Source organism: Panulirus ornatus, chromosome 63 (genome assembly GCF_036320965.1).
Source record: "Panulirus ornatus isolate Po-2019 chromosome 63, ASM3632096v1, whole genome shotgun sequence".
In the NCBI taxonomy this organism is placed as follows: domain Eukaryota; kingdom Metazoa; phylum Arthropoda; class Malacostraca; order Decapoda; family Palinuridae; genus Panulirus; species Panulirus ornatus.
The window spans coordinates 182,698-206,784 of record NC_092286.1 but is presented as its reverse complement, the minus strand read 5'-3'; the positions used below and the strand labels follow the sequence as shown (position 1 = coordinate 206,784).

General features: G+C 40.1%; 2 protein-coding genes across 8 annotated transcripts in view; both read left to right on the top strand.

Moving 5' to 3' along the window:
* Positions 1-11,999, top strand: part of LOC139745996 (heterogeneous nuclear ribonucleoprotein 27C-like) — a 114,669-nt gene extending 102,670 nt beyond the window's left edge. For all 7 annotated transcript variants that reach the window (XM_071656765.1, XM_071656768.1, XM_071656763.1 and 4 more), the window contains one exon: positions 8,775-11,999. In XM_071656765.1, the coding sequence (XP_071512866.1) occupies positions 8,775-8,887 (113 nt within the window). In that variant the 3' untranslated portion in view covers positions 8,888-11,999. The remainder of the gene's footprint in view (positions 1-8,774) is intronic.
* Positions 1-24,087, top strand: part of LOC139745908 (uncharacterized) — a 254,640-nt gene that overhangs the window by 215,161 nt on the left and 15,392 nt on the right. The gene's annotated exons all lie outside the window — the stretch shown is intronic.

The window sequence follows — 24,087 nt, the reverse complement described above, 5'->3', positions numbered from 1 at the left end:
TTTTGGATGAGAGAGCTTGGGAAGTGAGTCAGTTGTTGTTCGCTGATGATACAGCGCTGGTGGCTGATTCATGTGAGAAACTGCAGAAGCTGGTGACTGAGTTTGGTAAAGTGTGTGGAAGAAGAAAGTTAAGAGTAAATGTGAATAAGAGCAATAAGTATTTATGACAGAAGTAAAGCAGTTTATGTTATCTAGACCTTCAAAAAGTATTCAGTAAGACTCTACATCATAGGTTACAAGCATAGATTAATGCACATGGCATTGGTGGGGTTGCATTTCAGTGGATAGGAAATTCGAGTACTGGCCCAGAACCAAGAGTTGTGGTTAATAGTCAAACCTCAAGATGGTAAAACGTAACAAGCAATGGCTCTAAGGATCATTCTTGGGACAGGTTCTATTTCTCGTATATAGTAATGATATGGATAATTGGATAGCACATTGCTAGTTGCTCAAATTTGCTGATGATACAAAACGGGAAATAAATCTACAAATGTACTTCAGTGTCTGAAGTTTGAAGTTGACATAATGACTAGACTTACAGGTTGCTATTGAAATTTAATATTGATATGTGCAAAGTTTTACATAACAGTAAGAAAAACAATAAGGCAAGCTCTATTAATTGCTTAGCTACGAAAATGTAAATGAAGAAAAAGTATTGGTCATAATAATCTCTGGAAATCTAAAATCAAGAAACTGCACAGAAGTAGTGAAAAGAGTAAAAAAAAAAGTTATTGGTTTAATGGGAAGTGCCTTTGAATTGAAGCCCAAGTAAATCATGCTTACTCTTTACAGTTTATTGGTTCATCCCATTCTTGCATATTGTGTTCAGTTTTGTGACCTTGTCTGGAAAAAAAAAAAGGAATGGAGAGCTTTGCATCAAGCTACCAGGATGATTTCCAGGCTGAGAAGCAAATCCTAAAAGAGCTGATCAAACAACTTCAACCTATTTAGCTTAGGAAAAAAAAAAAGATTAAGAGGTGATATAATACAAGTATTCAAATTGCTTAAGACTTGATTCCTCTGTTCATTCGTAGGAATGGGTACAAACTTGGGGCAAATGTTTTCCTCAAATGAGGGGAAGTACTTTTTCTTGAAGAGGATTGTTACCTGTTACAGTGGTTGGAAGTGGTACCTTAGATATGTTAAAAAATACAGTTGATAAATATTTTGCTTCAGGTCAGTGAGTTATGTTATTTGCACTCACTTTGTGATTTTGACAGTTTTCAGGGTATTCTTTTTGAATTATCTGTATGCCTTTAACTGTTATCACACTGCTATGTGAGTCTCTTATATGTTCCATAATCGCAAACAGCCTCGAAAGAGCTCGATGGTCTGTAGCTGTTTGAATTCCTTTGGATTCCTTTGTATTTTTTGGATTTCTTCCAGTTGTGATCTACCATGAAGAATTTTAGATTTTTTTGTTAAAAAGCCACTGTGTAAAAGTATATGCACTTACCTTTGTATGTTTGCAGTGATGTTAAGATATTCTCTGCTGCCTCATATATGGATGCATTAGCTTACCTTTGTATGTTTGCAGTGACAATACGATATTCTGTGCTGCCACATATATTGGATACTTGTCAATCTAAAGTTCATCTGGATCTGTTTGTAACTATTCCTAAAACCTTTCTATCTTAGTTTCAGACCTTATTCTTTACAGGTTGTGCATTTAGTTTGTGGAAAGAATAAAGAAGTACTGTTACATTTGCTATGCCTTTGTGTATTTCTCTCTCAAAACACAAGTTTTTTGCCCATTTCGTTACACCAGGGATCCCATATCTTTAGGTATATCCTCAGTTTTGATATCACTTGCCTTAGCATTGAGATCCTGCATTACTCAGGTTCATTTCCCTGGGTTAGAACTGTCAAAGCAGTTATTCAGCTTCTTTTAGGTTATGAAAATGAGAGCATTTGAAGAGCAATTAATCAAGTAGGTAGTAGTTGGTAGGCAGCCAATGACCAGGGAGATATATTACCAGTACTACCCACTTGGGTATCAGGAGGGTCAGTGTCAGTTGCATAGTTAGCCAGCACTTAAGTGGCTGTCAAGTCGCATTCTTCTGCCCCAGGTAGCTATCTTATCTGCCTCACCCACACATGGACTACTGGCATTCTGTACTCAAACATACAGTCTCTCCTTGTCACACATAACAATTGACAACACTTAATTCACACTGATCTAGATTTTCCTGTAGTGAGCATTGTGTGTTACCCCTGCCTTTTGGCAAAATGGTAGGAGCATTAGATAGAAGTAGTAGGTAGAAACATTTATGTAAGAGTATTAGGTAGAAATAGTTATTAGGAATGTTTGGCTGGAGCATTAAGTATAAATGTTCAGTGTAGGTAGGAGCCTCCTCAAACACTCCATTAGACTTGCCATCTGCCAGTGGCCTGTTGAGGTGAGACACTGAAGGCTGAGCAGCAGCACTGGAGTTCATTAGTTATGGAGACTGTTCCCGTGGCCACCCACTTGAGGGAGTTCCAGAAGGGAACAGGCATCAAAGTTATAGAGATGTATTGAATTTATTGCATATACTCAACATGCCAACAAAAGACAGTGATATTTGTGAATTCATTTTCAAATATGGCACACTTCATAGATATCAAGCTCAATAAAGTGTTTGCCAATAAGAGCATTCTGGAAGTGACTATAGTTTATTTTACTGTATGCTAGTTGTTTAAGACAGATATAATTTAAATGTGAAGGTGAATAATTTGGCAGTTGAGGGTATAATTGGTGTACATGGGTTATGAATGGAAATGGTGAAGAGCTTGTTGATTTTTGTGCTGAAATAAGACAGGAGATTGGGAATATGTGGTTTAAAAAGAGATATACATAAGTATATATATGTGAGTTAGAAAGGGTAGTGAGTGGTGGGATGAAGAAGTAAGATTATTTGTGAAAGAGAAGAGAGAGGCATTTGGACGACTTTTGCAGGGAAATAATGCAAATGAAAGAGGCAGGAGGTCAAGAGAAAGGTGCAACAGGTGAAAAAGAGGGCAAATGAGAGTTGGGGTGAGAGAGTATCGTTAAATTTTAGGGAGAATAAAATGATGTTTTGGAAGGAGGTAAATAAAGTGCGCAAGACAAGGGAACAAATGGGAACTTCAGTGAAGGGGGCTAATGGGGAGGTGATGACAAGTAGTGGTGATGTGAGAAGGAGATGGAGTGAGTATTTTGAAGGTTTGTTGAATGTGTTTGATGATAAAGTGGTAGATATAGGGTGTTTTGGTTGAAGTGGTGTGCAAAGTAAGAAGGTTAAGGAGAATGATTTGGTGAACAGAGAAGAGGTGGTAAAAGCTTTGCGGAAGATGAAAGCCGGCAAGGCAGCGGATTTGGATGATATTGCAGTGGAATTTATTACAAAAGGGGGTGACTGTATTGTTGAGTGGTTGGTAAGGTTATTTAATGTATGTATGACTCATGGTGAGGTGCCTGAGGATTGGAGGACTGCTTGCATAGTGTCATTGTACAAAGGCAAAAGGGATAAAAGTGAGTGCTCAAATTACAGAGGTATAAGTTTTTTTTTTTTTTTTTTTTTTTTTTAATTTTCCAAAAGAAGGAACAGAGAATTGGGCCAGGTGAGGGTATTCCCTCAAAGGCCCAGTCCTCTGTTCTTAACGCTACCTCGCTAATGCGGGAAATGGCGAATAGTTTGAAAGAAAAGAAGAAGTTTGTTGAGTGTCCCTGGTAAATTATATGGGAGGGTATTGATTGAGAGGGTGAAGGTATGTACAGAGCATCAGATTGGGGAAGAGCAGTGTGGTTTCAGAAGTGGTAGAGGATGTGTGGATCAGGTGTTTGCTTTGAAGAATGTATGTGAGAAATACTTAGAAAAGCAAATGGCTTTGTATGTAGCATTTATGGATGAGGAGAAGGCATATGATAGAGTTGATAGAGATGCTCTGTGGAAGGTATTAAGAATATATGGTATGGGGGCTTGTTGTTAGAAGCAGTGAAAAGTTTTTATCAAGGATGTAAGGCATGTGTACATGTAGGAAGAGAGGAAGTGATTGGTTCTCAGTGAATGTTGGTTTGCGGCAGGGATGCATGATGTCTCCATGGTGGTTTAATTTTTTTATAGATGGGGCTGTTAGGGAGGTGAATGCAAGAGTTTTGGAAAGAGGGACAAGTATGCAGTCTGTTGTGGATGAGAGAGCTTTGTAAGTCAGTCAGTTGTTCGCTGATGATACAGTGCTGGTGGCTGATTCTTGTGAGGAACTGCAGAAGGTGGTGACCGAGTTTGGTAAAGTGTGTGAAACAAGAAAGCTGAGAGTAAATGTGAATAAGAGCAAGGTTGTTAGGTACAGTAGGGTTGAAAGCTGAGAGTAAATGAATAAGAGCAAGGTTAGGTACAGTAGGGTTGAAGGACAAGTCAATTGGGAGTTAAGTTTGAATGGAGAAAAACTGGAGGAAGTGAAGTGTTTTAGATATCTGGGAGATTTGGCAGCGGATGGAACCATGGAAGCGGAAGTGAATCGTTGGGTGGGGGAGGGGGCGAAAGTTCTGGGAGCGTTGAAGAATGTGTGGAAGTTGAGAACATTATCTCGGAAAGCAAAAATGGGTATGTTTGAAGGAATAGTGGTTCCAACAATGTTATATGGTTGCGAGGCGTGAGCTATAGATAGAGTTGTGCGGAGGAGGGTGGATGTGCTGGAAAGGAGATGTTTTAGGACAATGTGTGGTGTGAGGTGGTTTGATCAAGTAAGTAATAATAGGGTAAGAGAGATGTGTGGTAATAAAAAGAGTGTGGTTGAGAGAGCAGATGAGGGTGTTTTCAAATGATTTGGTCACATGTATAGAATGAGTGAGGAAAGATTGACCAAGAGGATATATGTGTCAGAGGTGGAGGGAACGAGAAGTGGGAGACCAAATTGGAGGTGGAAAGATGGAGTGAAAAAGATTTTGAGTGATCGGGGCCTGAACATGCTGGAGGGTGAAAGGAGGGCAAGGAATAGAGTGAATTGAAACGATGTGGTATACCGGGGTCGACGTGCTGTCAATGGATTGAAGCAGGGCATGTGAAACCTCTGAGGTAAACCATGGAAAGCTGTGTGGGGCCTGGATGTGGAAAGGGAGCTGTGGTTTCGGTGCATTATTACATGACAGCTAGAGACTGAGTGTGAACGAATGTGGCCTTTGTTGACTTTTCCTAGCGCTACCTCACGCGTATGAGTGGGGAGGGGGTTGTTATTTCATATGTGGCGAGGTGGTGATGGGAATGGATAAAGGTAGATAGTATGAATTACGTACTTGTGCATATATGTATATGACTGTGTTGTATATATATATGTATGTGTTGAGATTTATAGGTATGTATGTTTTGCGTGTGTGGACGTGTACGTATATACATGTGTATGTGGGTGGGTTGGGCCATTCTTTTGTCTGTTTCCTTGCGTTACCTTGTTAATGCGGGAGACAGCGACAAAGCAGAATAAATAGATGAATAAATAAATAAATAAAATGTATGTGAGTAGGAGAGATGGGCAGAGGGCATTATTGGATTACATGATAATTGGTAGCTGTGTAAAAGAGAGACTTTTGGATGTTAATGTGCTGAGGGGCAACTGGTCACTATCTTGTGGAGGTGAAGGTGAAAATTTTAGAGGTTTTCAAGAAAGAAGAGACTACTTTATAAGGGACTACTTTATACTGTTAGGTCTGCACATTGTGCATTTTTCACATTTCCACAAATGCATACCCTCAAGTAAATTGTGTAAAGGCATGTAATGTTTTAAAGCAGGAGCTAAGGATGGTATGTGGTCAGCCCCAAATTATGAACTTGACAAATTATGTGTTTTATCAGAGAAGAGCATAGATAGAAGAATAGCATGTGATGAGCACTTCATGTTTGCCTCTCCTTTTGGCAGATTTGCAATTTTAAGTGCTTGTAGGTTGATACTGTGGAAATTGAATTGATTTTTTTTTATAGAATTTATGATGAGGGAGGTATATTATCAGTACTGCCTGCCTGGGTATCAGGAGGGTTAGAGACATCTGCTTAATGAGCCAGCACTTTAGTGTTTGTCAAGTTGCATTCTTCTGACCCAGATAGCTGTCTTTTCTTTCTGCCTCACTAACATGTGAACTACTGGCATTCTGTCCACAAACATACAAATTCTGTCATATGTAACACTTGACAACACTTAACTCGTGCATCTCATTCTTCGTAACTAGATATTCCTGCAATGAGCACTATGTGCTCACCAAGCCTTTTGGCAAAATGGTAGGAGCCGTAGAAATAGTGGTAGGAAGGACCATTATTATTTTTTTTCTTATGCTTTGTTGCTGTCTCCCGCGTTAGTGAGGTAGCGCAAGGAAACAGACGAAAGAATGGTCCAACCCACCCACATACACATGTATATACATAAACGCCCACACATGCACATATACATACCTATACATTTCAACATTAACATACATATACGTACCCAGACATGCATATATACACATGTACTTATTCATACCTGCTTCCCTCATCCATTCCCATCACCAGCCCGCCACACATGAAATGGCATCCCCTCCCCCTGCGTGCGTGCAAGGTATGCAAGGAAAAGACAACAAAGGCCACATTGTTTCACACTCAGTCTCTAGCTGCCATGGGTAATGCACTGAAACCACAGCCCCCTTTCCACATCCAGGCCCCACAAAACTTTCCATGGTTTACCTCAGACGCTTCACATACCCACATTCAGTCCTTTGACAGCACTTCGACCCAGGTATACCACATCGTTCCAGTTCACTCTATTCCTTGCAAGCCTTTCACCCTCCTATATGCTCAGGCCCCGATTGCTCAAAATCTTTTTCATTCCATCCCTCCACCTCCAGTTTGGTCTCCCACTTCTCGTTCCCTCCACCTCTGACACATATATCCTCTTTGTCAATCTTTCCTCACGGATTCTCTCCATATGACCAAACCATTTCAATACGCCCTCTTCTGCTCTCTCAACCACACTCTTTTTATTACCACACATCTCTCACCCCTTTCATTACTTACTTGATCAAACCCCCCTCACACCCCATATTGTCCTCAAATATCTCATTTCCAACACATCCACCCTCCACCACACAACCCTATCCGTAGCCCACGCCTTGCAGCCATGTAACATTGTTAGAACCACTATTCCTTCAAACATACCCAATTTTGCTCTCTGAGATAACATTCTGGCCTTCCATACATTCTTCAACGCTCCCAGAACCTTCGCCCCCCTCCCCCACCATGTAACTCGCTTCCACTTCCATGGTTCCATCGCTGCTAAATCCACTCCCAGATATCTAAAACACTTCACTTTCTCCAGTTTTTCTCCATTCAAACTTACCTCCCAATTGACTTGTCCCTCAACCCTACTGAACCTAATAACCTTGCTCTTATTCACATTTACTCTCAGCTTTCTTCTTTCACACACTTTACCAAACTCAGTCACCTGCTTTTGCTTTTTATCCCCCAAATCAGCCACCAGTGCTGTAACATCAGCGAACAACAACTCACTCACTTCCCAAGCTCTCTCATCCACAACAGATGGCATACTTGCCTCTCCAAAACTCTTACATTCACCTCCCTAACAACCCTATCCATAAACAAATTAAACGCCATGGAGCTATCACGCACCCCTGTCGCAAACTAACATTCTCTGGGAACCAGTCACTTTCCTCTTCCTACTCATACACATGCCTTACATCCTCGATAAAAACTCTTCACTGCTTCTAGCAACTTACCTCCCACACCATATACTCTTAATACCTTCCACAATGCATCTCTATCAACCATATCATATGCCTTCTCCAGATCCATAAATGCTAGACAGAAATCCATTTGTTTTTCTATGTATTTCTCACATTCTTCAAAGCAAACACCTGATCCACACATCCTCTACCACTTCTGAAACCACACTGATCTTCCCCAATCTGATGTTCCGTACATGCCTTCACCCTATCAATCAATACCCTCCCATATAATTTCCCAGGAATACTCAACAAACATATACCTCTGTAATTTGAACACTCACCTTTATCCCCTTTGCCTTTATACAGTGGCACTGTGCATATGCATATGCATTCTGCCAGTCCTCAAGCACTTCACCATGAACCATACATACATTGAATATCCTCACCAACAAATCAAGAACACGGTTACCCACTTTTTTAATAAATTCCACTGCAGTACCATCCAAACCTGCCACCTTGCCGGCTTTCATCATATGCAAAGCTTTCACTACCTCTTCTCTGTTCACCAAACCATTCTCCCTGACCCTCTCAGTTTGCACACCACCTTGACCAAAACCCCCTATGTCTGCCACTCTTATCATCAAACACGTTCAACAAACCTTCAAGGACTATTAGGTAGAAAAATTTGGTAGAAGCAGTAGGTAGGAACATTAGATAGTAGTCATTATGAACATTAGGGAGGAGCCTCTGCAAACACTGCACTAGACCTGCCTCTGCCAGTGGCATGTTAAGTGGCATTAAAGGCTAAGAAGTGTCACTGGAGTTTTTTAGGTATGTAGACTCTTGCCTTGTGCCACCCCTTTGTGGGAGTTCCAATTGGAGCAGGCGTCAGAACTTCAGATATAGATAGAATAGAATTTATATTTTTACTTTTTTACTTATGTATAGCTGGCTATCTATAGGTAGAATAGAATTTATATTTTTACTTTTTTACTTATATATAGCTGGCTATCTTTCTATCCTTCTATTTATGATGCCTTTTCTCACTTGGAACTTACTCAAGGGGATAGGTGTATGTATGTAACCAGTATCATTTTTGTTTTTCCAGGGGCAGCTCGGTATGGTAGTGAGGGTGTTATTGGGCAAGAGGGTGGAGATCCACACACCAATGGACGGCCCTCGCCCAGTAATGCTCAGCCATTCCCATACATCCCGCTATAGTCGTGGATTCTGAGGGTTCATTGTGTAGATGACTTGAGCCCATGTTGGAAGAGTGCCATATATTGGAAGGATAATGTGCCACAAAGTGTTATGGATTAGCAGTACAAGTGGTGAAGCTGGCCATAAAACAACCAGGCTTCTGACTTCAAATTTTTCATTTCACCACTGTTAGGCTATATCATTGATGGTATGACCTGGGGCACTGGGGCTTTGGCAAGATTTTGATCTGAGCAACTGCATTGTGGTCATATCTTTGAAATCAGCCTTACTGAACAGTTGATCTTTTGCTCAGAATTACTTGTCAGGAGAGTAACGAGCTTTTGTAAACTATATATATATAATAGATTATAAATTTCTTAATTTCATTTACTTTGGTGTTTTATTCTAAGAATTATGGCCTTCAGTGGAAGAGTAGATTGAAGTTACTCTCATTTATGTATTTGTTTAATAATCCTTAAAGTTTACTTTTACATAATTAAATTAGAAAATTGGCACCCTTCCAGTGTGGGCACGGTGTAATGAAGCAGGTACGTAGTAGAAACAGTATGCCTCCTTCGCGACGACAAACAGTACACAAACATTATTAAAGAGAATGACCATCCCATTTATTGCCTACTAATGACTTTTGAGCAATGTACCATCGTCACCACAACTCCACCACTTCAAAAGCCCACCACAATAAACCTCTCTCCACCTGGTCTAAGGTTAGAAGTAAGACAACACAGAGACCAAAGATTAGCTCGTATCAAGAACTGCCCTGTACAGGACCACTTTTTCTCAGCCTTTTTCCTGTTTTTTAATTATTTTACATATTTCGAGAAGTTCTCTCGCTGATTTGTCATGGACACTTTTATGTAGACGAGCAATATTGACCATATTTTACATGTATGTCACTATTTAATTTTTTAAGGTAGTTTTTCTAGGTAAAAAATTGTGATTCTCACTAGTGTTAAAGACATAGTCCATAATTTTATTGTTGTTACTATTGTAAATTTTCTTTATTATCTGACTAATATTAAGGTGTAATAATGAAGTCAAGTGTTTTAATACCTCGTCGCAACAGAGCAACAATATTCCGAGTCACATCAATGCTGTCATGGAAAATCTGATTAGGTATAAGGTTGCTATAAGGCTAGGTTTTCCTGAGCAGGCTGATTGATCTCGTTGAATTGTTCTTCTGAAGGTCGTGCTGCTCCTTGGGTCCTGTACTGTACGGGCTTGATGTGAATTTACCCGGTTGTAAACAAGCAAGAGTATTTGGCGCAGTGGTTTTTTAAACTGTACAATTTTAGGTACAATAATTGTTAAGAAAATTGGTTAATGTGCTCATTTCTTCTGTTGAGGCCGTTGTATTTGATACTGAAATATAAGCTTAGTCTACCGATGCCTTTTGTACAGCATTTAGGTTTTAAGTTTTAGCCTATATTTTGTACATAACAAAGACTTTTTTAACAAAGAAATACTGGAGGTTTAAGTGTAGGTATTTTGTGTAAATGATTGAGTGTGTCGCCAACTGGCAACTGATGTGTACTGTTTCTGTTCACTTTTTTTCTATTATTATTATTTTTTAAACCTGACTCCCTTGCAATGGTTGTTTGTGAGGAAATGCCTCCCCACGCCTGTATTAGTAGCTGTGGTCAGGCTGTCACAGCCAAGCCTAGCCATCACCCCCCCAGATACATGATATTTTTGTTTAAGGTGACACAGAACATTGTATACCGTAGAATGAATGGCTGTTTTATACCTGACATGGCTGGGTTTGGCTGGGGTTGCCTTTAATGGTTTAAAATGGCTTAATGGCTGATGACGTGCTAGAATGCAATGTGGCTGCCTTTAAAGGTTAAAGGACTGGTACAAAAGTAAAATAGCGCAGCTGCCTGTTATGGAATAATGGGTTGTAAGATGACAAATGGTGGCAGAGTTGCATATTTGCAGCTTTAAAGCAGAGATTCTGTTTCATCAAACATCTGCCATGCAGAAATGAAGTTAGGATAAGATAAAGGCATCCAATAAATGGTTGGGTTTAAAAAGAAGGCAGTCATCATTGTGCTGCGGGTATTCAGGCGGGCATCACTCCTTCCTCAACCTCATCCTCCTGCATATTATGCACAGATAATTTCATCTGTTAAGGGTGCAAGGAGGAGGCTAATCTTTTACAGGTGTTCATAACTTTATCATTATTTTTCTTAGTGTAGAAGTGTGTGCAGAGTTGTTTGCACTTGTAGGGAGTTGGGAGGTTGATGTTGGTTTATATTATGACAAAAGCCCCTCCTTACTCCCTTCCCTTTTTAACAGCCTCCCCTGAAGTGTGTGCAGTTTTGGATAGAAGTAGGTCAGTCATGTATGCACACTCCTTTTAAGGCATGAGTACCTGCACCCTCGACAAGTGACGGATCTGCTTGGCATAGGTGGTATACTTTGCAAGACAGCTCAGATAAAGAGATCACTCTGTCGAGATGACCTAGAGATTAGTTAACAAGGAGGCTGGAGCATTTTTTCTTTTTATGTAAAAAATGGTGCTTTTCAAATTGGATTTTGTTTCTCCTCCAGTCTCCAGTAATCTTGAATGTTGACCTTTAGAATATGAATATTAAAGACCTATTCAGTGACAGCTCAGATACCTGGACTTTTAAGTACAATGTATCAAAGTTGTATAAGGTAGGAGTGAATGAGGGATGGTGGTGTTTTGCTGTGCCAGTGACCCGTGGTTTGGTATGATGACTGCTATGTTTGGCAACATTGGCCTGTGGAACTATTTCTGTTGCAGCTCTTTGTGAAGTAAGTGACTGTGTGCCTACAAACACACATGAATCATGCTCAAATCATTATTATTACATTAAGACTGAGTGAGCCAGGAAATTTAAATGTTTAGATGTATTACAATACAGCGTTGTCGTAATATACAACATCATCAGGGAAAATTTTGAATTAAGTAGATCTTCTATACAGTGATGAACATCTTTTTTTATTTGAACTTTGTACATATAGGGTTAAGGCTGCAAAACTAGACGAGTGCCACATTTTAGAACATAAACTAGAGATAGTTAATTTGTACAATCCTGCTAGTTGTGTACAGCAGCAGATCAACGGCAAAATATAAACTGAAAAGAAATTGTCTTGTTACTAAATCCTTAATGTATAAGGTTTCATTAAATCAAGGTTTCATTAAATCTCATGGTTACTGCAAAATGTTTGATTTTTTTTTTTCAATATATGCCTGCCAGTTCCTGCACACAGTGAGGTACCAGGAACAGATGAAGAAATGGCCTTATATGCTCATGTCCATTGTTTAGCTGTCTTATATGATGCATTGAAATCACAGCCTCCCTAACCAGGCCTTAAAAGCCTTTCTTTGGTTTCCCTTGCCCACCTCATATGTCGTGATTCAGGCCATAGACAGTATCCCTTGTTTACCACATTGCTGCAACTTGCTTTACAATAAATTATCATGGCAGCTAGATATTGGATGTGTGCAAGTGAGATCATTCTTCATTTGTTGATGTACGTAACCTTGTAAAACTAAGAGAGGCAATGTGGGAAAAAGAATTTATGAGAATGCAAAATGAAAATTTGAAATGTTGAAATGGGAGATGAACAGAAACAAAGAATGAGAAAAGTCTTGTATATAAGATGAAAAGGAATGTTAAAGGGAAAATGGTAATTTTGTCAGTAATGCATGTACTGTGTTGGGGTTATTCAGAGGAGGGTGGAATCGGTTTTATTGAAGGTGAAACCATTGTATGAATAGAAGTAATAAGTTGACAAAGTACATCAAAAAGTCTTGTGGTACCACATGCGATAGAAGACTACTCATGGCATTTTGATAGTATCTAAGACTTGATGATTAGCAAATCAAGATATTCTGCTTTTCATTCAGGTGACCTTGGGGTGTGGCAACTAGTGGTGACTCCCATACTTGTTAACAAGCAATTGTAAACTGTAATTTTTTAATTTGGAGTTGTTCATCATATATTTTTGTGATATGACAGGGTTACATTCCCAGACACCAGTCTCAAATGTGTTATAACTTGAATCACTGAAGCCCATATTATGAGGGGAGTTATGTTCCTGACCAAACATTTTCCCACTTTTAACCCTTATAGATGGACAGGTCTATACTATACCAGAAACAGTTTACCATCCATATACAGTACCACACTCATGGCATAATTTATATGAGATGTTGAATGAGAAGGGTACTGTAATGAAGGCTTTGGAATCTTGTGTAGTGGACTGAGGGCTATTGGGATGGGAACTAGATTAGTAATTTTTCATGTTACAGATAATGATGCACACAACTTGCCAGCCAAAGAATGTAGATATTTTATCCATTAAATATATAAAGGAAAGAAAAAGTGAGACTCGCTTTGCTATTACCATGAATGTCTGACCAGTGTCAAACCACCTAAGCTTTTTTGATTTAACCCCTATGAGTGATAGTCTTTCACATTTTATTCTCATAGTGACATACTGAAATGCCTATACTTATTGTGTATTCAGTAAAATATCTATTTTTTCATTATACTTCGTCACTCTCCTGCATTAGTGAGGTAGCACAAGGAAACAGATGAAAGAATGGCCCAACCCACCCACATACACATGTATATACATACACATCCACATGCACATATACATACCTATTCATTTCAACATATACATATGTATACATATGTATACATACATGTATACACATGAATATATGGAAAAGTTTTGCGAGTCTACCGGTTAGACGTGCTGTCAATGGATTGAAGCAGGGCATGTGAAGCATCTGTGGTAAACCATGGAAAGTTTTGTGGGGCCTGGATGTGGAAAGGGAGCTGTGGTTTTGGTGCATTATACATGACAGCTAGAAACTGAGTGTGAACGAATGTGGCCTTTGTTGTCTTTTCCTAGCGCTACCTCACACACCTGCAGGGGGTGGGGGTTTTCATTTCATGTGTGGCGGGGTGGCGATGGGAATGAATAAGGGCAGACAGCATGCATTATGTACATGTGTATATATGTTTATGTCTGTGTGTGTATGTATATGTATACGTTGAAATGTATAGGCATGCATATGTGCGTGTGTGGACGTGTATGTATATACATGTGTATGCGGGTGGGTTGGGCCATTCTTTCGTCTGTTTCCTTGCCCTTCCTCGCTAACGCAGGAGACAGTGACAAAGTATGATAAAATAAAAAAAATATAATATACACATATACATAATTCATACTTGCTGCTTTTATTAATTCCTGTCGCCACCCTGCCACACACCCTTTCCCTGCATGAGTGCAAGGTAGTGCTAGGAAAAGACAACAAAGGCCACATTCATTCACACGCAATCTCTAGCTGTCATGTATAATGCACTGAAACCACATCTCCCGTTCCATATCCAGGCCCCACAGAACTTTCCATGGTTTCCCACAGATGCTTCACATGCCCTGCTTCAATCCATTGACAGCACGTCAACCCCGTTATATCACATCGTTCCAATTCACTTTATTCCTTGCACGCCTTCCACCCTCCTGCATGTTCAGGCCCTTATTGCTCAAAATCTTTTTCACTCCATCCTTTCGCCTCCAATTTGGTCTCCCACTTCTCGTTCCCTTCGCCTCTGACACATATATCCTCTGTCAGTCTTAACTCACTCATTCTATCCATGTGACCAAACCATTTCAATACACCCTCTTCTACTCTCTCAATCACTCTCTTTTTATTACCACACATCTCTCTTACTCTTTCATTACTTACTTGATCAAACCACCTCACACCACATATTGTCCTCAAACATTTCATTTCCAACACATCCACCCTCCTCCGCACAACCCTATCTATATCCCAGGCCTCGCAACCATATAACATTGTTGGAAACACTATTCCTTCAAACGTACCTGTTTTTGCTCTGAAATAACGTTCTTGCCTTCCACACATCTTTAATGCTCCCAGAACCTTTGCCCCACCCTGTGACTCACTTCTGCTTCCGTGGTTCCATCTGCTGCCTAATCCACTCCCAGATATGTAAAACACTTCACTTCGTCCAGTTTTTCTCCATTCAAACTTACCTCCCAATTGACTTGTCCCTCTACCCTACTGTACCTAATAACCTTGCTCTTGTTCACATTTACTCTATGCTTTCTTCCTCCACACACTTTACCGAACTCAGTCATTAGCTTCTGCAGTTTGTCCCCCGAATCAGTGAACAACAGCTGACTCACTTCCCAAGCTCTCTCATCCACAACAGACTGCATACTTGCCCCTCTTTCCAAAACTCTTGCATTCACCTCCCTAACAACCCCATCCGTAAACAAATTAAACAACCATGGAGACATCATGCACCCCTGCTGCAAACCGACATTCACCGAGTACCAGTCACTTTCTTCTCTTCCTACTTGTACACATGCCTTACACCCTCGATAAAAACTTTTCTCTGCTTCTAGCAATTTACCTCCCACACCATATACTCCTAATACATTCCACAAAGCATCTCTTATTAACTCTCATCATACGCCTTCTCCAGATCCATAAATGCTTCATGCAAATCCATTTGTTTTTCTAAGTATTTCTCACATACATTCTTCAAAGCAAATACTTGATCCACACATCCTTTTTCACCTCTGAAACCACAATGCTCTTCCCCAATCTGATGCTCTGTACATGCCTTCACCCTCTCAATCAATACCTTCCCATATGATTTCCCAGGAATACTCAAACTTATACATCTGTAATTTGAACACTCACCTTTATCCTCTTTGCCTTTATACAATGGCACTATGCATGCATTCAGCCAATCCTCAGGCACTTCACCATGAACCATACATACATTGAATATCCTCACCAACCTATTCAACAACAACAGTCTCCCTCTTTTTTGATAAATTCCACTATACAAAACTATCCAAACCCGCCACCTTGCCGGCTTTCATTTTCTGCAAAGCTTTCACTACTACTACTCTGTTTGCCAAATTATTCTCCCTAACCCTCTCAATTCGCACACCACTACCAAAACAGCCTATATCTCCCCCTCTGTCATCTAACACAATCAACAAACCTTCAAAATACTCCATCTTCTCGCATCACCACTACTTGTTATTACCTCTCCATTAGCCCCCTTCACCGATGCTCCCATTTGTTCTCGTCTTACGCGCTTTATTTACCTCCTCGCAAAACATCTTTTTCTTCTCCCTAAAATTTAATGATCTCTCTCACCCCAACTCTCATTTGCCCTCTTTTTCACCTCTTGCACCTTTCTCTTGACCTCCAGCCTCTTTCTTTTATACATCTCCCAGTCATTTGCACTATTTCCCTGCAAAAATTATACATCTCCCAGTCATTTCCACTATTTCCCTGCAAAAATTATCCAAATATCTTTCTCCTCTTTCACTAATAATCTCACTTCTTCATCCCACCACTCACTACCCTTTCTAATCTGCCCACCTACCATGCTTCTCATGTCACAAGCATCTTTTGTGCAAGCCATCACTGCTTCCTTAAATACATTCCATTCCTCCCCCTCTCCCCTACGTCCCTTGCTCTTACCTTTTTCCATTCTGCACTCACTCTCTCCTGGTATTTCTCACAAGTCTCCTTCCCAAGCTCTCTCACTCTCACCACTCTCTTCACCCCAACATTTTCTCGTCTTTTCTGAAAACCTCTACAAATCTTCACTTAGTTGCACCTCTCAGCACATTAACATCCAGAAGTATCTCTTTCACAGGCTTATCAGTTAACACATAATCCAATAGTGCGCTCTGGCCATCTCTCCTACTTACATACGTATACTTTTGTGTATATCTTTTTAAGTCAGGTATTCCCAACCACCAGTCCTTTTTCAGCACACAAATCTACAAGCTCTTCACCATTTCCATTTACAACACTGAACACCCCATTTACACCAATTGTTTTCTCAACTGCCACATTACTCACCTTTGCATTCAAATCACTCATCACTATAACCCAGACTCGTGCATCAAAACTGCTAACACACTCACTCAGCTGCTCCCAAAACACTTACCTCTCATGATCTTTCTTCTCATGCCCAGGTGCATAGACACCAATGATCACCCATCTCTCTCCATCCACTTTCAATTTTACCCATATCAGTCTAGAGTTTACATTCTTACACTATTTCTTATCACGTACTCCCACAACTTCTGTTTCAGGTGTAGGGCTACTCCTTCCTTTGCTCTTGTCCCCTCACCAACCCCTAACTTCCAAGACATTCCCAAACCACTCCTCTCCTTTGCCCTTGAGCTTTGTTTCACTTGGAGCCAAAACATCTAGGTTCCTTTCCTCAAACATACTGTCTCTCCTTTTTTCTCATCTTGGCTACATCCACACACATTTAGACACCCCAATCTGAGCCTTCGAGGAGGATGAGCACTCCTCGCATGACTCCTCCTTCTGTTTCCCCTTTTAGAAAGTTAAAATACAAGGAGGGGAGGGTTTTGTAGCATCCCACTCCTGTCCCCTTTAGTCACCTTTTACGACACGTGGGGAATGAGTGGGAAGTATTCTTTCTCCCCTATCCTCAGGGGATAGGTATATATTACTATGAATGTATGTTGCCAATTGGTGGAACACATGAAAATTTAGTTTGGAGTGACATCATTGAAATATACCTGATATTTACCGGAATACCTTAAATTAAGATTTTTAGTGACCGCGGCCTGAACATGCAAGAAGGTGAAAAGCTTGCATGGGATAGAGTGAATTAGAACGATTTGGTATATTGGGCTGTACTGTCAATGGACTGAACCAGGGCATATGAAGCAGCAGGGTAAGCCAATTAATGGTCTGCAGGGCCTGGTTGTGGTCTTAGTACATTGCACATAATAATCGCAATGGATATGAGTGATTGATACCTTCTCTTCTTGTGTTAATGATTTTTTTTTCCTTTAATTTTCAGGAATATACACATGATGAAAGTTTTTTGTATAGCAAAATCACAAATTATCATGTTAGTTCTAGCTCAGTTTGAGTTTCTTTCGTTTGGCTATTTTGGCTTTGCTCTGGGGAATGACCTTTTTCTATACCATGGCACATGGATGATGCCTTTGCTCTACATACCTTACTTCGAGTTTCCTAAACTAACTCCCTGTCTTGTTGAACCAATTTCTGTGAAAAGAGTCCTTGTGTTACTCAGAACTTTTCTAAAGGATCCTGCAGCCCAAGCCTGTGCTACTTCTGATGGTATGGAAAATGTAAACTTTTAAATGAAAAGATTTTGATGAGACTGTTCTCCCTTGCTAAAGGTGACTTTTCACTTGGTGCAACTTTGAGCAGGCAGAGCCCAGTAACACATTCATATACACTTGCATGCACATAAATATTTATATTAATTTTTCATATTTGATGGCTGTTTCCAGCATTATCTAGGTAGTGCCATGAATAGTTGATGAAAGGCCATATTCGTTCACATCATTCTTTGTCATGTGTAATGAACTGAATGCACAGCTCTCCATCTACAACCAGGCGTTACAGACCTTCCCATGGTTTACCACAGCTGCTTGACACATCTTGGTTCAGTCCATTTATAGCATGTCAACTCCTGTGTACCACATCTTTCCAATTCACTTTATCCTTTGCATACCTCTCATGATCTTGCATGTTCAGTCTCTGATAATCTTTTTCACTATCCTTCCATTTCCAATTAGGTCTTCCCCTTCTTCCCATCACTTCTGACATGTATATCCTCTTTAACCTCTCCTCACTCGTTCTCACTATTGCTCGAGACCATATCAGCACACGTTTTATTACACCTTTCACCTTTTTATTACTTGATCAAAGCACCTCACACCACATAATTTCTTCAAATATTTCATATGATAGAGTTGATAGAGATGCTCTGTGGAAGGTATTAAGAATATATGGTGTGGGAGGCTAGTTGTTAGAAGCAGTGAAAAGTTTTTATCGAGGATGTAAGGCATGTGTACGTGTAGGAAGAGAGGAAAGTGATTGGTTCTCAGTGAATGTAGGTTTGCGGCAGAGGTGTGTGATGTCTCCATGGTTGTTTAATTTGTTTATGGATGGGGTTGTTAGGGAGGTAAATGCAAGAGTTTTGGAAAGAGGGGCAAGTATGAAGTCTGTTGGGGATGAGAGAGCTTGGGAAGTGAGTCAGTTGTTGATTACTGATGATACAGCGCTGGTGGCTGATTCATGTGAGAAACTGCAGAAGGTGGTGACTGAGTTTGGTAAAGTGTGTGAAAGAAGAAAGTAAGAGTAAATGTGAATAAGAGCAAGGTTATTAGGTACAGTAGGGTTGAGGGTCAAGTCAATTGGGAGGTAAGTTTGAATGGATAAAAACTGAAGGAAGTAAAGTGTTTTAGATATCTGGGAGTGGATCTGGCAGCGGATGGAACCATGGAAGAAGCGGAAGTGGATCATAGGGTGGGGGAGGGGGCGAAAATCCTAGGAGCCTTGAAGAATGTGTGGAAGTCGAGAACATTATCTCGGAAAGCAAAAATGGGTATGTTTGAAGGAATAGTGGTTCCAACAATGTTGTATGGTTGCGAGGTGTGGGCTATGGATAGAGTTGTGGGCAGGAGGGTGGATGTGCTGGAAATGAGATGTTTGAGGACAATGTGTGGTGTGAGGTGGTTTGATCGAGTAAGTAACGTAAGGGTATGAGAGATGTGTGGAAATAAAAAGAGCGTGGTTGAGAGAGCAGAGGAGGGTGTTTTGAAATGGTTTAGGCACATGGAGAGAATGAGTGAGGAAAGATTGACCAAGAGAATATATGTGTCGGAGGTGGAGGGAACGAGGAGAAGTGGGAGAACAAATTGGAGGTGGAAAGATGGAGTTAAAAAGATTTTGTGTGATCGGGGCCTGAACATGCAGGAGGGTGAAAGGCGTGCAAGGAATAGAGTGAATTGGATCAATGTGGTATACCAGGGTTGACGTGCTGTCAGTGGATTGAATCAGGGCATGTGAAGCGTCTGGGGTAAACCATGGAAAGCTGTGTAGGTATGTATATTTGCGTGTGTGGACGTGTATGTATATACATGTGTATGGGGGTGGGTTGGGCCATTTCTTTCGTCTGTTTCCTTGCGCTACCTCGCAAACGCGGGAGACAGCGGCAAAAAAAAGAAAAAAAAAAATCCAACACATCCTTATCTATAGCCTTTGCTTTGCATCCATGTAACGTTGTTGAGACTACTATACATCCAGACATACCCATTTTTACCCTCCCAGACAATGACCCCTCCTTTCATACTTTCTTCATTGCTCCCTAAACCTTTGCCTTCTTTCCTGCTCTATGACTTGCTTATGCTTCCATGGTTCTATTGTTCGCCCCCAGGTATCTAAAACACTTTAGTTCCACCAGTTTTTTTCCTTTCATATTGCACCCTAGCTAGCCCGTCCCTCATGCCCACTAAACCTGATAACCTTGCTTTTGTGTTTACTTTTAACTTCCTCCTGTCATACACTCTTCTAAACTTAGTCACCAACTCCTGTAGTTTTTAACTCAGATCTGCTACCAGTGCTATATCATCAGTAAATAGCATCTGGTGCACTTCCCAAGCCCCCTCATCATACTGCATACATGCCCCACTCTTCAAGATTCGGATTGACTTCCCTTCGCCCTGTCCATAAATGAATTAAACAGCCATGGGAACATCACACTGCAGACCAACCTTCACTTGTAACCACTTGCCCTCTGTTCCAACTTGTACACATGCCTTACACCCTTAATAAATATTTTTTATTGCTAAAAGCATCGCTTCCTCATCATATATCATTAAGACCTTCCACAAGAGGTATCTATTACCCCTTCGACATGCTTTCTCCCGGTCAATTAAATACTTCGTATGAATACATGTTCCTCTTAAGTGTGTGTCTCATATTCAATAAAACACCTATTCCATGCATCCTCTACCACATTTTAACTGCCACTGTTCCTTCCCAGTCTAATGCAATGTACATGTCTTCACCCCCTCAATCACTATTCTTCCATAAAACTTAACATTGTACTCTCAGCAAGATTATACCTTTGTAGTTTGAAGACTCGCCTTTATCCCCCTTGTTTTTCTATGATGGCACTATACATTCATTCTGCCAGTCCTGAGGCACCTCACCATGATCCATACATATATTGATGATTGTTACTTGTCACTCGACAACACAGTCGCCTCCTAAGAAATTGAATTGCAAGTCCATCCACTACAGTTGTTAGGCACATTTCATGGTAAGGTTTCAAGGCTTTCACCACCTATCTTCAAACCATTTTCCATGGTTTTCTCTTCTAATACATCCCAACCCACTATATCTTAATTGTTATGTCATCTTCCCCATTTACTCCCTGCACTGATTTCCTCTTTTTACCTTTTTCCAAAATGTCATACTTTCTTTTATAATGTTTACTGATACCAGGAAACAGATGCAAGAGAGACCCATCCACTCATAAATATACACATGCACATATTCCTGTCGCCATCGTGCCCCCACAGGAAATAGCATCTCCACCCCGTGCGTCAGCCAGGTAGCTCCAGAATATAGATGAAGAAGCCACATCCGTTCATACTCCTCTCTCTCTCTCTCTCTCTCTCTCTCTCTCTCTCTCTCTCTCTCTCTCTCTCTCTCTCACACACACACACACACACACACACACACATATGTAATGCATCAAAACTACAGTTCCCTATCCACATGTAGTCCCCACAGACCGGATGTTTCAAGTACCCTGGTTGAGTCCTTTGACAGCACGTCGACCTCAGTATACCATATCGTTCCAAATTACTCTTCAGTGCACGTCATTCACCCTTCTCCATGTTCAGGTTTCGATCGCTCAAAATCTTTTTCACTCCTGCCTTTCATCTCCAATTTGGTCTCCTTATTCTTCCCTCCACCTTAGACACGTATATCCTCTTAGTCAACCTTTCTTGACTCGTTCTCTCCATATGTCTAAACAATTTCAACAAACCCTCTTCTGCTCTCTCAACCACACTTTTTTTTATTACCGCACATCTATCATACCTTTTCATTACTTATCAAACCACCACACACCACATATTATCCTCCATCATTACATTTCCAACATCCACTCTCTTACGCACAACCATATGATGTCCTTCAAACATATCCATTTTTGCTTCAATATAACCTTCTCTCTCAACACATTCTTCGTTGTTGCCAGAACCTTCGCCCCCTCCCCTACCCTATGACTTCTGCTTCCATGGTTCCATTCGCTGCTAAGTCCACTCCCAGATATCTAAAACACTTCGCTTGCTCCGTTTTTTCCATTCACAGTTACATCCCAGCTTGTCCCTCAACCCTGCTGATCCTAGTAAAGTTGCTTTTATTCACGTTTACTAAACCCAAATAGAATTGTTTGGCACCAGCTAGAATAAGTCCCAAAGTGGTGCTTTACTTTTTTTGTTATTTCCCCATGAGACTCTATAGAGTCGTTTGGCGCCAGCCAAAACAAAAGTCCGAAAGTGGAGCTTTGACGCCCCTTTATCCTTGAATAGAAATGTCGTCGCCATCTAGAATAAAGGTTCCAAATTGGAGCGTTACTGACGCCACGACTAACTCAATCTGGCGCCAGCCATAATTCTTATAGCGGACCATTATTTTGATGGCCCTTGGGATACTTAAAACAATAGTCTGACGCCAGTGGGACTTCATCTTGACCTTCCTTGGCTTAGGTTGGTTAGGTTAGGTTTTAGGTTAGTTAGTTTAGGTTAGGTTAGGTTTTAGGTTAGTTTGTTTAGGTTATAGGTTAGGTTGGGTTGGTTATGTTGGGTTGGGTTGGGTTAGGTTAGGTTAAGTTGGTTAGGTTGTGTTGGGTTAGGTTAGGTTGGGTTACACTGGGTTAGGTTAAGTTAAGTTTTAGGTTAGGTTGGGTTGGGTTGGGTTAAGTTAGGTTAGGTTAGGTTAGGATAGGTTTAATGCTTTCTCATCATTTCGAGAACAAACTCCATAAAGTCTCTTAAGTCTCTTAGGTATTAAGACACAGAGAATATATATAAATGTAATAAGCTCCTTCATTAGATAATGATAAAATAAACTGAGATAATTCATGAGTTCATTCATGGTTCAAAGATGAGATAAGCTGGGTGAAGCAACTTGGGTCATTTTAACAGCCCATACTTTAACCCAATATTTGCTGCAGATATAAAGATACTTATATTTGAAAAACTGTAAAACTATAATTATTTACTTTGAAATATCACAAGACAATAATCATCAAGTTACGCATATTAAAAGTAATGATTCACGAAAGAAATGTCCATTTGGTACTTTTACATGATTTATGATTTGATGTTAAGGACCACGACAGCAGCGTTATCTTCCTATGATCAGCAAAAGTAAAATGTGTCCAGTAATAAACAACTATTTAGACAATTAGAATGACATTAACCAGTCTAAAGTAACAGGCGCAACATTTTCGTCTAGAAACATTTACGAAAGTTTCTTACCAAGAAATTTCAAATATTATAATACTGAGGAACATACTTTATCGTAATGATAAAGAGTTTACATTGTTTTTGTGGGCGAACTACAGAAACAAATTATATTGTTAATGGAGAAGTGCTCCAAGTTTATATTAATTCCTCGCTTATTACGTCCTCCCTCCTATTTCATGGCACAATCCTCTGATGTATGTCTCATACAGGAAAAATACTTACAAACTAGTATATGTTTAAGAAAATTTTACATACAAATCAGCTTCCATGTGTGTTCAATGGACACAAAAGTAATGAATTGTCCGCTAATTAAGATTCTTATATTCATGGATACTCAAATATCAGAGAAGAATGTTGATGTTTCACTAAGTAGATATTTTCAACTAATTTTCGTTTGGTTCTCATATTTTTCCTTTTTCGTTCATTTCTCATTATTTTCCTTGCAATTATCGGTGTTCGTGTGAACACAGTGCTACTGTTTTGTCTTTCCTATATCAAGGTAGTTCTCTCTGTGTATAATATAACATTTTGTCCCTCACTTGTATCTCTCACTCTGCCTCTTCATTTATCTATCTGCATGTATTCCTTATATCAGATTTCTGTCTGCTTCATCTGTACTGTGCAATACTGGTTATATCAGAGCTCAACAATTACTTTAATACGTGGTAACCTCAAATTTTATATTGTCGAGTAATACTATAATATGGGAGCGGGGGGCTGGAAATCCTCCCCTCTCATTTTTTTTTTTTAAATTTTCCAAAAGAAGGAACAGAGAAGGGGGCCATGTGAGGATATTCCCTCAAAGGCCCAGTCCT